Source organism: Zingiber officinale, chromosome 9B, assembly GCF_018446385.1.
Source record: "Zingiber officinale cultivar Zhangliang chromosome 9B, Zo_v1.1, whole genome shotgun sequence".
NCBI classification, from domain to species: domain Eukaryota; kingdom Viridiplantae; phylum Streptophyta; class Magnoliopsida; order Zingiberales; family Zingiberaceae; genus Zingiber; species Zingiber officinale.
Window position 1 is genome coordinate 67,219,139 of NC_056003.1, and position 12,751 is coordinate 67,231,889.

At 42.4% G+C, this 12,751-nt stretch overlaps 1 protein-coding gene across 1 annotated transcript in view; it reads left to right on the forward strand.

Moving 5' to 3' along the window:
• Nucleotides 1-347: 347 nt before the first annotated feature.
• LOC122022298 (NAD(P)H-quinone oxidoreductase subunit M, chloroplastic-like) overlaps nt 348-12,751 on the forward strand; it is a 44,467-nt gene continuing 32,063 nt past the window's right edge. The window contains exon 1 of the mRNA XM_042580255.1: nt 348-913. Coding sequence (XP_042436189.1) covers nt 443-913 — 471 coding nt within the window. The 5' untranslated portion in view covers nt 348-442. The remainder of the gene's footprint in view (nt 914-12,751) is intronic.

The window sequence follows — 12,751 nt, forward strand, 5'->3', positions numbered from 1 at the left end:
ATAATTATGCTCCTATTTATTTTAATTACATTTGATTATAATTTAATTCAAAATAAAATAATTTTTTTTAAAAAAGTTTTCATCACTTAAATTTCTATTTTATATTAATTTTTGATTCACTAATTAATCTATTTTATGATAAGCAACTCCTAAAATAAAATATTTATCTTTTACTTTTATTAATTAAGTAAAATTAACTTTAAACCGCCGAGGTTAGAAAATGTCCCTATAATCTACAGTGGTATTGAAATCTAAGAGATAAAGCAGAAAAAATAAAGCTAATCGGTTTACAGTGTCTTAAATGGCTAAAATCTTATCCATTAATTTAGGGATGCAGGGCTGAGGCTGAGGCTGAGGCTGAGGCAACGAGTGGAACTGAAGATGAAAATGAATAAAATTCGAAAGAGGAACAAGCTTCCGCAGACGAAATTAAAGAGTGTTTATGGCTACCACTGCTTTTCTTGCTCCAAGTGGCTTCTCCATCCAGAGATTGTCAGCATATGGCGAAGCACGGGGGAGGAAGAAAGCATGCTCTATAAGAGCCCAGCAGCAACAGCAGCTGAAACAGGAACGAGAACAGCAAAGTCAAACACTAAGCGAAGGAAAGTTGCCGGGGAAGCAGCAGCAGCAGCAAGGGGGAGGAGCAAGGGTGCAGCAGCAGCAGCCATCGCCGCCGCAGTCAATGGCGAAGAGCAAGAACATGAGCAGAGAGTACGGAGGGCAGTGGCTGAGCTGCTGTACCCGCCATGTGAGGATATACGCTGCCTACATTGATCCCGTTACTCATGCCTTCGACCAGACGCAGATGGACAAGCTCACCCTCCTTCTCGATCCCACCGACGAGTTCGTGTGGACGCCCGATACCTGTCAAAAGGTCTACGCCTACTTCCAAGAACTCGTCGATCATTATGAGGTACGTACGTGTATTCGTACTTAACAAGTCCATTACCGTCCTGTCTAACCTTGTTGAGCAAGCAAGAGATTCAAGAACTTTTTTAGCTAATACATTTCACGTTAGGCAGAGCAGGATCTAACCAATTTTTAGCTTATTTAAATGAGACAAATGTAAAAGTTCACCCACTTGACTTTTGTGAAACTCAAAGAACGAGTAGAATATGAGTAGTAGAAAACACAGCTCACGCACGCACTTGAATTCTTCACACCAATCGCACGAGATGAAACCAAATGTTGCCTTGTCAACGGTAACCCCATCACACTATCATGTGAATTTCTGGAGCTTCAACTTTAATGTTGATTTGAAAAAATTGCCAAATGACCATTATCTGTCTACAAAATAAGTTCTTGGGACTCCATTTCATCAGAGGTTACATGTACAAGTCAAATACAACAACCACCATTTACGTAGATGGATTAAGTTCGCTCATCAAAGTTGGCCAACAAACAGAACTCCAAGATGCTAGACATTGAACCAAGCATTGCCTATGGTGCCAAAAAGATCCCCTAGGATTGTCCGGATAATCTCTAACCTGAACAAGAAGAAGAGACACTGGGGCTAGATAATCGGTCATGTAAGATATAAGAACAATGCTCACTAGGGTACTTCCTACCAAGGGTCCAATCCTCAAGATACTTTAGTGATAAGACCATCCTAAAAATCTCTGACAAGGCTTATTGGAACAAAGCTGAAAACTGAGATAAGATGGGATAGTTGTTGGACAGGGTATCAAAAAAATCCAAACTAAAGCCATCCTCAAAGTTAAGATAATGAAAGCTTGTAGTATAATAATACTGTAAAGGGATTTGCTCTTGAGAACAGCAAGGTATCATTTACATATAGAACCAAGACTTAGAGCAACTCCTATTAAGGTCCTTGGCCTAACCATGGAGTAATGCTTGGTATAAAACATCCATCAACAAAATGTTTTAATGAAGAGATACAAACACAATTGATTACTTGGCTTAACCCCCGCCAACATTAGAACCAAGAACCGTGGTGGTAAATGGCCATGTTGGGTGGCACCACCTATGTTGACCCAATAATTCATTTGGGGGATGGAGCTAATAGATGGAATCACAAACGAGAAGAGAGGTGAAGTCATGGAGGAAGGTGAGTGGAGACAGTTCATAGAGGGTGGTGGTGCAAAGTTGAAGTTGTGAGATGTTGCGCGATGGTGAAAAAGTCACCATCGCTACTTCTTCCTTGTTTAGGTATTCCAAAACAAAATTGAATAACTATATATCATATATAATAAGTCTCAAAATTTTATACCAGTACGACATGGTATGACACTAAAATTTTATCATTCTGATCGGAGACTGAAACTATGATATGGTTCAACATTTGAAACTTTGCTAATAACCAATATTATGGTTGATTAGAATTGCCTGAGATCACTAGATATAATTAATATTATCTATGAGATCCTTTGCTTCAATAGTAAGTAGCTAGTACCTTTAAGATTAACACTGATGAGACTGAGCTATGAAATCCCCCCCCTCCCAAAAAAAAAAAAAAAAAAAACTTTCCTTCAATGTTAGAACTTATATCTAAAGCCTTTTACAAAAATGTAAATTATTGTTCTACTCCCTACTAATCTCTCGGTTGAATCTTTTACAACATCACTCAAAGATGTCATCATAAGGTGATATTCCAAGTGTGGAACAAGAGCTCGATGATCTTCTAGAGAAGAGAATGACACTAGTCATATTGAGATTTTAAATCACAATCCTCCCACTGATAAATGAATCTCACTATCAACAACATGAACTAGATTTCTAAGTAAATAGATAGAAAACTATCACTATTATGATTCTCCTATTCAAGGAGATATCCTCACCCATTGACCAAAATGTTCATTAGTTATAGCTAACGGCCAAAAGTCAATATTACTTTGAGTTTCACCCTAACAAAAGAGTCAACCAAACATTATAGTGAAACCCCAACATAGTGATCTAGGGACCCTATAAAGCCCTCTTCCACCAACTTGTTCGTGTAGAATCAATGAGCAAGAGATTAGCATTTGTTTGTCCTCAATGGCAATGATGCCATATCTTGACCATCTATTGAGCCACACCAAAATGTCACTTGATCTCAGGATTTTGGGTTTAGGGTCGACACTCTGAGACATGCATTAAAAGTTCCATGGTATAGAGGCTTGCTCTATGACCATGCTTTGAGCATTGATAGAAAATGATAATATTTTGACATTCAGTCGCTAGATGACCTTGCGCAAGATAGTGAAGCTTGAGGGTCTATGTTGAATAATAAGGTCATTGTTAAAGGCCACAACGTCATCATAAGAACAAGAATGCCTCTTGGCCTTCGATCCCAACTCAACACCTTCCTTTGGAACTAAACCTCTAAACTTGACACTAAAACAAGTATGAGAGTACCATCTTCCTTGAAAGGAGGAGGGCCTTGGATGCTCTTGTAAGCCCTACCCATTGTTAGCATCCCGTCACCAACCTCATGTTAACAAGCACCTCATCCGCTAAATTTCCTCCTTGATCATAATAAATTAAAACCTGTTAATCTATTCTCAAAGAGCCTTTAATAATGTATGATTTCATTAATATGTCAAACAAAACAAAGTGCCTATGAAGAGATTCCATTGAAGTTGTCTGAGACACATTACAAATAAACGACTAGCAATTATCACCATAGCAGGTCATCAGGCACACTTCACTCCTATATTGTGCTCTTTTCAATATTTTGTATATTCACAATGAATATTGAAAGAGTATGCTAATGTATTCATTCATAACATCATAATTGAAATTATATAAAAAATCACTTTTGCAAATTTTGAAAAAGAAAAAGAGTTGATAAAATTTATGCCCATACAACCTAAATACTCATGTCCCTATGATAATAAAAGAAAATCTTAAAGTACAACAATAAGAATATTTGCATGTCTCATATTTTGTGTGGTGTCTCTTTCCAATGTTCTAATTATCATGAAGTAGTTTAGTCTAGCTGTTCGACGGATTTGTCCAATTGTCATGCTGAACACTATGATCAAATAGTTGAGTGATGAAAAAAAGTTTGATGCAAGATAATAGAAAAGGAACTTTAAATGATCTATTTACTCTAGTCTTGAGTTTCCTTAACAACCTTAAAGAAAAAGTTCTTTGAAAAGATGAATTTAAACTGTCTCAATTTTTGAAGCCAGCTTCTGGTGTTTATTAGGATCATTTTTATTCATTTTTCTTGATGATGCATTCATGACCTTGCTCAAGTATGCTCATGTAATTTCTAGATGATCTTTGTTGTTTCTTTGAGATCACAACTAAAATTTTGAATAATACGAAGAGGATTTAAATAAATAGAATTAGTAGATTATGACCAAACATAATTTCAAAGAAACTTGTTTACTTAAAGACATTGTTAGAAAATTTAGCATGAGTTAAAAACAAGTATCATTGGCATAGATTCTTACCAAGTAAACTCTTTAAGAGATTTTTAAAAATTTGATTGGTTGTTACTATTTATCCATTAGTTTGAGGATGATGAGAAGAACTACATTGAAGTAAGGTACCATGTCGCCTGGATAATGTATGACAAAAATGACTACTAATTTAGAATCTTTGTTCGATGTAATAGGGCTTTAAAAATCATTGCAATTTGACCATCTTTTTGAAACCAAGATTGACTTAATGAAAAATAACGAAACTTATGAAATGATTCATTTTAGAAAAATGATCATCAACTGCCATATTTGAATCATTCTACCTTTCAATGTGGATTAGCAATCTGGAAAATATGGAATCTCTTATTATAGGACATCTTTAGGTAAAAATGGTCAATAATTATGTTCTTGTGATAATGTAAAATTTTTATCTTCACCAAAAGATCCATTAAGTCTCTCTTCATATGCTTCTTCAATAACAAATTCACATAGTGAACAATTAGGAATACATGATAGAGATTACTACTTAAAAGAAAGTCATATTAGTGCAAAAATTGTTGAAAAGGATAATCTTGATATACTTTTCAAATTTCGCCAAATTAATTATTTGGCCACTTCAATTTCACCTACATTGATAGGCAAATAGTGTCTTCTACTAAGAACATCAACCGCCTAATTTAGAATACCTACTTTATATGGAAATAAAAATGTAGAATAAGATTAATACAACATTAAATATCCCAATAAGTGAAAGACAATAAAGTATCTCCTCCAAAAAAAAATACCTTGAGTTTAACTCAACTATAGAATTAATTGAAGGATGACAATCAAGAAAATTAGAACTTAAAAAAAATAAGATAAGTGAATGCTTCCACTTGACACCTATCGTAATGATAAACGGCTCGTCTCGCCGTGACCTTATCTTGGATTCTCAATACTTCTGTCGCTCCATCCCCGCAGGACAGAGAACCCGTCGCTGTCTCGGTTGTGCTACCGGGGACTCTGGGGAAGTCGGAATAACCCTTTAGGACATTTAAATTACCTATAAAATTTGATATTCTAAAAGGAATTCTACTAGCCTTCCCTTTAGAAGGTTTGGGATTACTTATAAGTTTGTGTTAGTGCATTCTTACCCTAAGTGGTCCCCTTGTATCATATTGTTTAATGTGTTTGACGAAGGAGTTAAGTAGTGCATGAACATAGCAAGATTCACATGAAGTTTTTATAGGTTGATAGCTTGAGATTCACTGAAGATTGGAGAAGGATGGAATGAGACATTTGAGGGACCATAAAACAACAAGCATTGAGGTGGCAATGTTAATGACAGTTAGAAGAAGGCGTACTACATTGGTGAAGCATGGAGACATTGGAGGGAAGCTCAATGCATTTGAAGAACAAGTAACCTAATAAGAGATGACCTTGTCGGGGAAGTCAAGCTAACGATGGTAAGTTCTTAAGTGAGTTGTGAGTGTTAAGTAGATTCTTATGGAGGCATAAGATTCAAAAAAGTAAAAGAAAAAGTGTTTTAAGGTTATAGTTAATGTTTTAGACAATTAATGAGTTAAGTCAACTAGGAGTCAACTAAGGTCTAATTAGCTATGAAGAGAATGTTTCTGTTTGGTTTCAATATGGGCTTAGTCGACTGAACAGTCAATTGATTAATTGGTTGAGTTATAAATTTAAAAAAAAAAAGATTGTTTAAAGAAGATCTTGCTCGTTATAAATTAAAAAAAAAAGATTGTTTAAAGAAGATCTTGCTCAAAGCAATTCTAACGTGACTTTGATTCAACTTGGTTAGTTTTGAGTCAATTGAATGGACAAAGGGTCAATTGGAGACAACAGTTAATCTTGTCATTCAACTTTGACTGGTGGCTTAAGTAAGCCGCAAAAATTATAGAACAAATATTGGTGTTTAGCCATGGCCACTTAGAGGGTTATAAAGGTGGACAAAGGGCACTCGAAAATTTCCAAAATTCCACTGTGTTGGATTGAGAGAGACGGGGGTGGGGTGAATAGATAATGAAGTTTCCAAAATAGCCTATCACTTTGCTTCATGCTTATTTCTATAATGAAGTTTAGTGCAACGGAAAACAAACAAATATACAACAAATAGATAAGAACAAACAACCAAAATTGTACCTATGATCTATTAATGGATTATCTCTTGAAGTCCACTATATTTTCTCCTTGGCAAACAACTAGAGTTCGAGAAACCTATTACATTTCTTATAAAAGGATTTAAGATTGAGTAAATAGAAGGAAATCAATTACACATGGGAACACGAATATTGAGCTTATGAAAAAAAAAATAAAACACTTCAGTAATCTTATATATTAGGTCTACAAGACCCCATATATATGCTCAGGTTTTTTCTCCTTTTTATATGTTTTTCCAAGTTGCAATTAGTCAACTAAATCATAAATCAGTCAATTGCCAACTTGATTTTGTTAACTTGCTGCCCCATAATAGATACTTAAGTTGACTAACTATAGATATCTATCCTTTAACTGCTAATTTGATTTTGTTAACCTGGCTGCACCATAATAAATACATTTGTCGACTGACCTGTAGATATCTAGCCATTGCAGGCCATTGTTGTTAGATTAATAGCTCTTTTTCATTTTCAATTGCTCATCAATCAATTGACCATTACATCCAGTCATCTGCCTTGACTTTAGTTGATTGACTATTTGACTGATCCTTGAATACAAACATTCTGTTCATTTTCATTTCTATGTAGTGTCGAGTCAATTGATTTGAAGTATCAGTACACCTATACCCATGAATTAGCCCTAAGTTGACTACCTACTTGACTCATATACCAGTCGAGTAAAAGACTCTTTCACTTGACGATTGTTCTTGGTACCTTAATTACTTATAATTTTGAATTTGCTTTATAAGTCTAGTCTTGTGCCCCAAGTATAATTGCACTTGACTCTACTAATGAGAGCTTATCTTCATGCCAAGATGCTTTCCATGCCTTTGGGAGAGTTGTCATGCAAATAAGCCTTCTCGCTTTCTAGTCTTCCATGCCTAAGGACTCCTCATCGCTAGAACTTTATCACTTTTCCTAACGTTCCATGTCTTAAGTACTAAGTATTTTTTCCTTGTCAACCTACTCGGTCTTCCACATGTTAAGTATTTGGTCCACATTTACCTATTTAGACTCTCACGTGTTAACTATCCCATCTGTTGGGTGCTACTAGGAATTCCGTTCTGTTTCCCCTGTACAAAAATTTGTACAAGCACAGAACTTTTCCTAGCAACCCATGTGTTCTTAAACTTAGATTGGAAACGAAACTTAACATTTTTATTCCAAGTTCAAAATATGTGTTCTTTATAAGTTAAACTTGGATTGGAAACGAAACTTAACATTTTTACTCCAATTCAACTTATGTGTTCTTCAGAAGTTAAACCATATTACATAAGTTGATTAAATATCTATTTCAAGGATTGACTTCCAGGTCATTGGCGAGACACTCGGCCTTCTTGGTCATGAGATCATCCACCACTTCCTATACAAAGCCTTTCAAAGACATTGAATATTTAAATTCCTCACAGTAAACCCTAGGTTTAACTAAAGAGACCTCAATCGAAACACAAGATCGAAACACAAAATCGAAGCACAAAATCGAAACACAAAATCGCTAGCCTCTTGTGTTGGTATTTCAGGATCCATACAAAGAAAAACTAAACTAGTTCGCAGCGGAATAAAGAACTAGTTGTACCTTTCTTTGTAGCTAAAGACCTCTTGATCTTCTGCTGTATTCCTCTCCTCTTCTTGGACGTCGTGTGGGCGACTGATCCTGTCCGAACCAGGAGTCAACGGAAGCTGGGGGTGTGGCGCTTCTTGCTGGATCCTCGAGTGCTCCGGTGAACCTGCAACAAAACCGAGCCGGGAGGGGGGGTGTCCCGGCGACGGCCCTCCGACGCTTAAGTTAGGCGAGGGAATAGAGGAAGAAGGTGGCTGCAGAATGAAGACCCGCGTACCTCCGGTGAAGAAATGAAGACCTTATATAGACCTCTCGAAGGAGCCTGGGCGCGCCAATCAAAGCAATCACCTGCTTTCGACCATGCCCAGGTATGGGTCTGTCAGAAGGACCATGCCCAGGTATGGGGCTATCAGAAAGACGTCCGTAAGGCCATACCGCTACTACGTCAACCTCTCCATGATGTGACGGCGAGATCCTCCCTCGTGCAAACTTGTGTACGGCCTAATCATCAGACACGCCTCTGCTGACATCCCATATCCCGAGCCGAACGAATAGGCCACTCGGCTAATCTTCGTACCCTCGCCCTTATCCTGGCCGAACGGACCACCCGCTCGGCCCTTCGGTCCCAGCCGGGAAAATGCCCCGCTCGGCCATTCGGTTCTCCCGCCTTGGCGTCGGAAACCCAAGCCCATGGCTGGGTTATCTTTGGTTCCGCTCGGACCTACTCAGCTGCTCGGCGCGGCCATTAACCGCTTAGTCAGCCCTCCATCTGTCCTCAAGCTGAGACCCTTCAGGAAGTGGATCCCCCATTCTTACCGCCGGATCACTTGCCTTCCCTTCAAGTCTAGTCGAAGGAGGCAGTGAGTCCGACTGACTGGACTATGTGTCCGAGCGGGCGGTCGTCGCCTTACCGTCGCTTATAATATCCCTTGAGCCGTTCGGCCCTTATGCCAAATTCAGCCGCTCGGCTCTTCGTTTTGGTTGTCTTGTCGCTCAACGTGGATGTTTGCTTGTCTAAATCTTCTCGAAAATCATGCAAATCCTCTCCATTAAGCCGAAGCATGCGCGGTATGGGCGCATTAATTGCGCTTGGTGACAGAGCGCCACGTGGCTCTTCTTGCGTGGCGGTGATGATCCGTACGATGGGACGTCGATTACTTTGAAATGGACGGTTAGATGATGACCTCGTCTCTCGTGACCTGCATCCGACGGCGGAGGCCGACCGGCCTCGGCCGTATAAAGCCTCCGTCTCCTTCCTTCGCCGCATGCTTGCTTGCGCGTTGTCCTTCTGCCTCTTCTTCTGCTGCGACCTCCGACGATCCAGTACCTGTTTTTCGGCGGCTACCATCCCACCGGTGATCCTTTCCGCCCGTTTCCTTCTCAGTGAGTCTTCTCCCTTCGTTTACAAGGTCTTCCCAACTCGTTTTGCCTCTTTCGTTCCCATTCCTTCGGTTTCTTGCTATCTTTTTGCTTCTCCGAGATGGCAAGCTCCTCCGAACCCGCTGTTGATGTTCATGGCCCTTGGTATCTGACCATGGAGAGTCGATTTGATGAAGAGGGCGCTCGGCGCCTTGTTCGGACGTACGGGATTCCTGATGACCATGAAATAGTTATAGCCGACCCGACCGACCGGCCCCATGACCCTCCGATCGGTACCGTTTGTTTTTTTCTAGACCAATTCCAGGGCGGCCTTAGATTTCCTACCCATCCCTTTATTTTAGAAGTTTGTAATTATTTCTGCATCCCGCTCGGCCAACTTGTGCCGAATTCCTTTAGGCTGCTGAGCGGGGTGGTCGTCCTCTTTAAGCTGCACAGTATCCCACTCGACCCCAAGATATTCCACTATTTCTTCTACCCCAAACAATCCTAGTTGGGCACTTTTATTTTCCAAAGTAGAATAGACTTCAAATTTTTTGATAATATGCCGACCTCCAACAAGCACTGGAAGGAGTTCTTCTTCTATATACGACTTCCCGAGCGGCCAGCATTTAGAACCAAATGGCAGACCGCTGTGCCGACCCAACCCATGCGGCAAACTGGTTGTCCGGTCAACGGTACAAAATCGACCAGTTGCTTCTCAAGGGGGTGTTGTATATTTTTGGATTATCTCCCGTTCGGGCCAACCTCCCCTACCGCATGGGTAAGGACTCTTTACTTCTTTCACCTTTTTTGTCTAACTGATTTTAATTTCTTTTGCTGCAGCTGAAGTCATGTGGCGCTCCAAGGCTACCGATCATCTGAAATTGAAGGCCGTGGAAATTGAGGCGGCCACCAAAAAAGAACTCGCCAAGCGGGGTCTCATCCCCAGCCGCCCGGCGGATGCAGGAGAGGGGGGGGCGCAGTCTGCCCCTGAAACAGAAGTTGCCCAAGCCGCTTCAACGGAGGTCGAGGCGGATCCTGTTTCTTCTGCTCCAGCCGAGCTGGGAATCCCCCAGACCGGGGATTCACCACCGGGAGTTCGGCGGAAACGTCGAAGAGATTCCAGCCTTCCGCCGACCAAAGAGGGCGAACCACGGGTGCCGATCGAGATTGCCTCGCCCGATCGCACGGAGTCGCAGATCGGCACCCCCGTGGCCTCTCCCATCGCACAACACTCTGGTTCTCCTCCGCGGACTCGTCGTCGCTTACGACGGTTGGGCGAGACTTCAACCATAGGGGAGTCCTCGGGCCAGGCGACTGCGGCCGAGAAAGGGCCGGCCGGCCACCCGACCATCAAGACGACCCTCCGATTTCCTTCAGAGGAATATTTATTATCTGCCGATCGGCCATCAAGCCCCATTCATGAAATAACCCTGACGGGTCCGCTCGCCAAGCTCTTCGAGGATGCCCAGATTCAGGTGGCCCTCATGACGCCCAAGCAGCTCGGCGATAACAACATGCAGCAGGCCACTCAGGTACGTTCATTTTTCTTCCTGTGCCGTGCTATCGTTTGGCTCTTAATTTTATTATTTCCCTTATAGCGTTGGGCTGAGCAAATCGCTACTAGCCATCGGCTAGCCGAGCTGGAGGATCTCCTGGAAAAACTCCAAGTATCGGGAGGTCCTTCGGCCGAGCGGGAGAAACAAGCCCTCGAGGCCGAACAGAAGAAGGCCGCCGACCTGGCTACAGAGGTGGCCCGACTCGAAGACTTAGTGAAGAAGCGCGACGGGGACGTGAATCGTGCTAGTAGCCGGAAGAGGCGGGCGATTGCTGATCTGGATAAGATGAAAGTTGAAGTCCGAGCCCTAGATCAGCAATCTAAAAAGCTGGAGGCACAACTGGCTGCCGAACGGGATGAGCGCTCTGCTGAACGCACCAAAGCGGAGGTGGACCAGAAAGTTCTTCAAGATTCACTGATTGCCTCTCGGGCGGCGCTCAGACAATATAAGGAGGGAGAGTCGAGTCGCCTAGCAGCAGCGCGCCAAGAATACCTCCGCTCGGAGCGGTTCGGCGCAAAATTCGGCGGCAACGTCTCCTCAACTTTCGCCGAGGCGGTCAAGGTCACCATGGCGTACTTGAAGAAGGGTGGCCACCTTCCTGCGGGAATGCACATTCCCGCCTCCGACCTGGCGGCCATGATAGATGATATCCCGGACGCCTTTTTTAATTTTGAGGACCCGGAGTGAGGCGAGTTCTTTTAAGTACTTTCTGTATTTATCCGCTTTGCGAATGTAAAACTTTTGTATGTGCCGTTCGGCATAAATGTGTTCCTTTACTTGTATTTTTGTTTGCCCTTCATTGCCCCTTTTTATTCTGTTTGATGCTCATTCGTAGAATCAATTAGGCCCCACGTGTTTCTCACTAAACGACCGATCAGGTTAATCGATTGGCTCGTTTTCCTCAAAATCGTTTAGCGCTTGGCTATACTGTTTGCGTTCAGCGAATGCGAAGTATTGACAAACTGATGGCCGATCGGCCTTAATCAATTTAGTACTTGCGAACGCTCGTTATTTGGCGTCCTTAGTTCCGTCCAAGAAGTTCACAGCCGCGGGTTCGACACTCGATCTTTAACGTCGGAGCTCGACGGCGCGGATATTTATAGCCGATCGACGCGGCTCTCGATCTTTAACGACGGGGCTCATCGACCTTCCGCTCGGACGTTTATAGACGCCGGCTCGTCTCTCGATCTTTAACGTCGGAGCTCGACGGCGCGGATATTTATAGTCGATCGGCGCGGCTCTCGATCTTTAACGACGGGGCTCGTCGACCTTCCGCTCGGACGTTTATAGGCGCCTCGTCTCTCGATCTTAACGCCGGAGCTCGACGCGGATATTTATAGCCGATCGGCGGCTCTCGATCTTTAACGACGGGCTCGTCGACCTTCCGCTCGGGCGTTTATAGACGCCGGCTCGTCTCGATCTTTAACGTCGAGCTCGACGGCGCGGATATTTATAGCCGATCGCGGCTCTCGATCTTTAACGACGGGCTCGCCGACCTTCCGCCGGACGTTTATAGCCGACTGCGTCTCGATCTTTAACGCCGAGCTCGGCGCGCGATATTTATAGCCGATCGGCGCGGCTCGATCTTTAACGACGGGCTCGTCGACCTTCCGCTTGGATGTTTATGAGCGTCGGCTCGTCTCGATCTTTAACGTCGAGGCTCGGGGCGGATATTTATAGCCGATCGGCGCGGCTCTCGATCTTTAACGACGGGGCTCGTCGACCTTCCGCTCGGACGTTTATAGACGC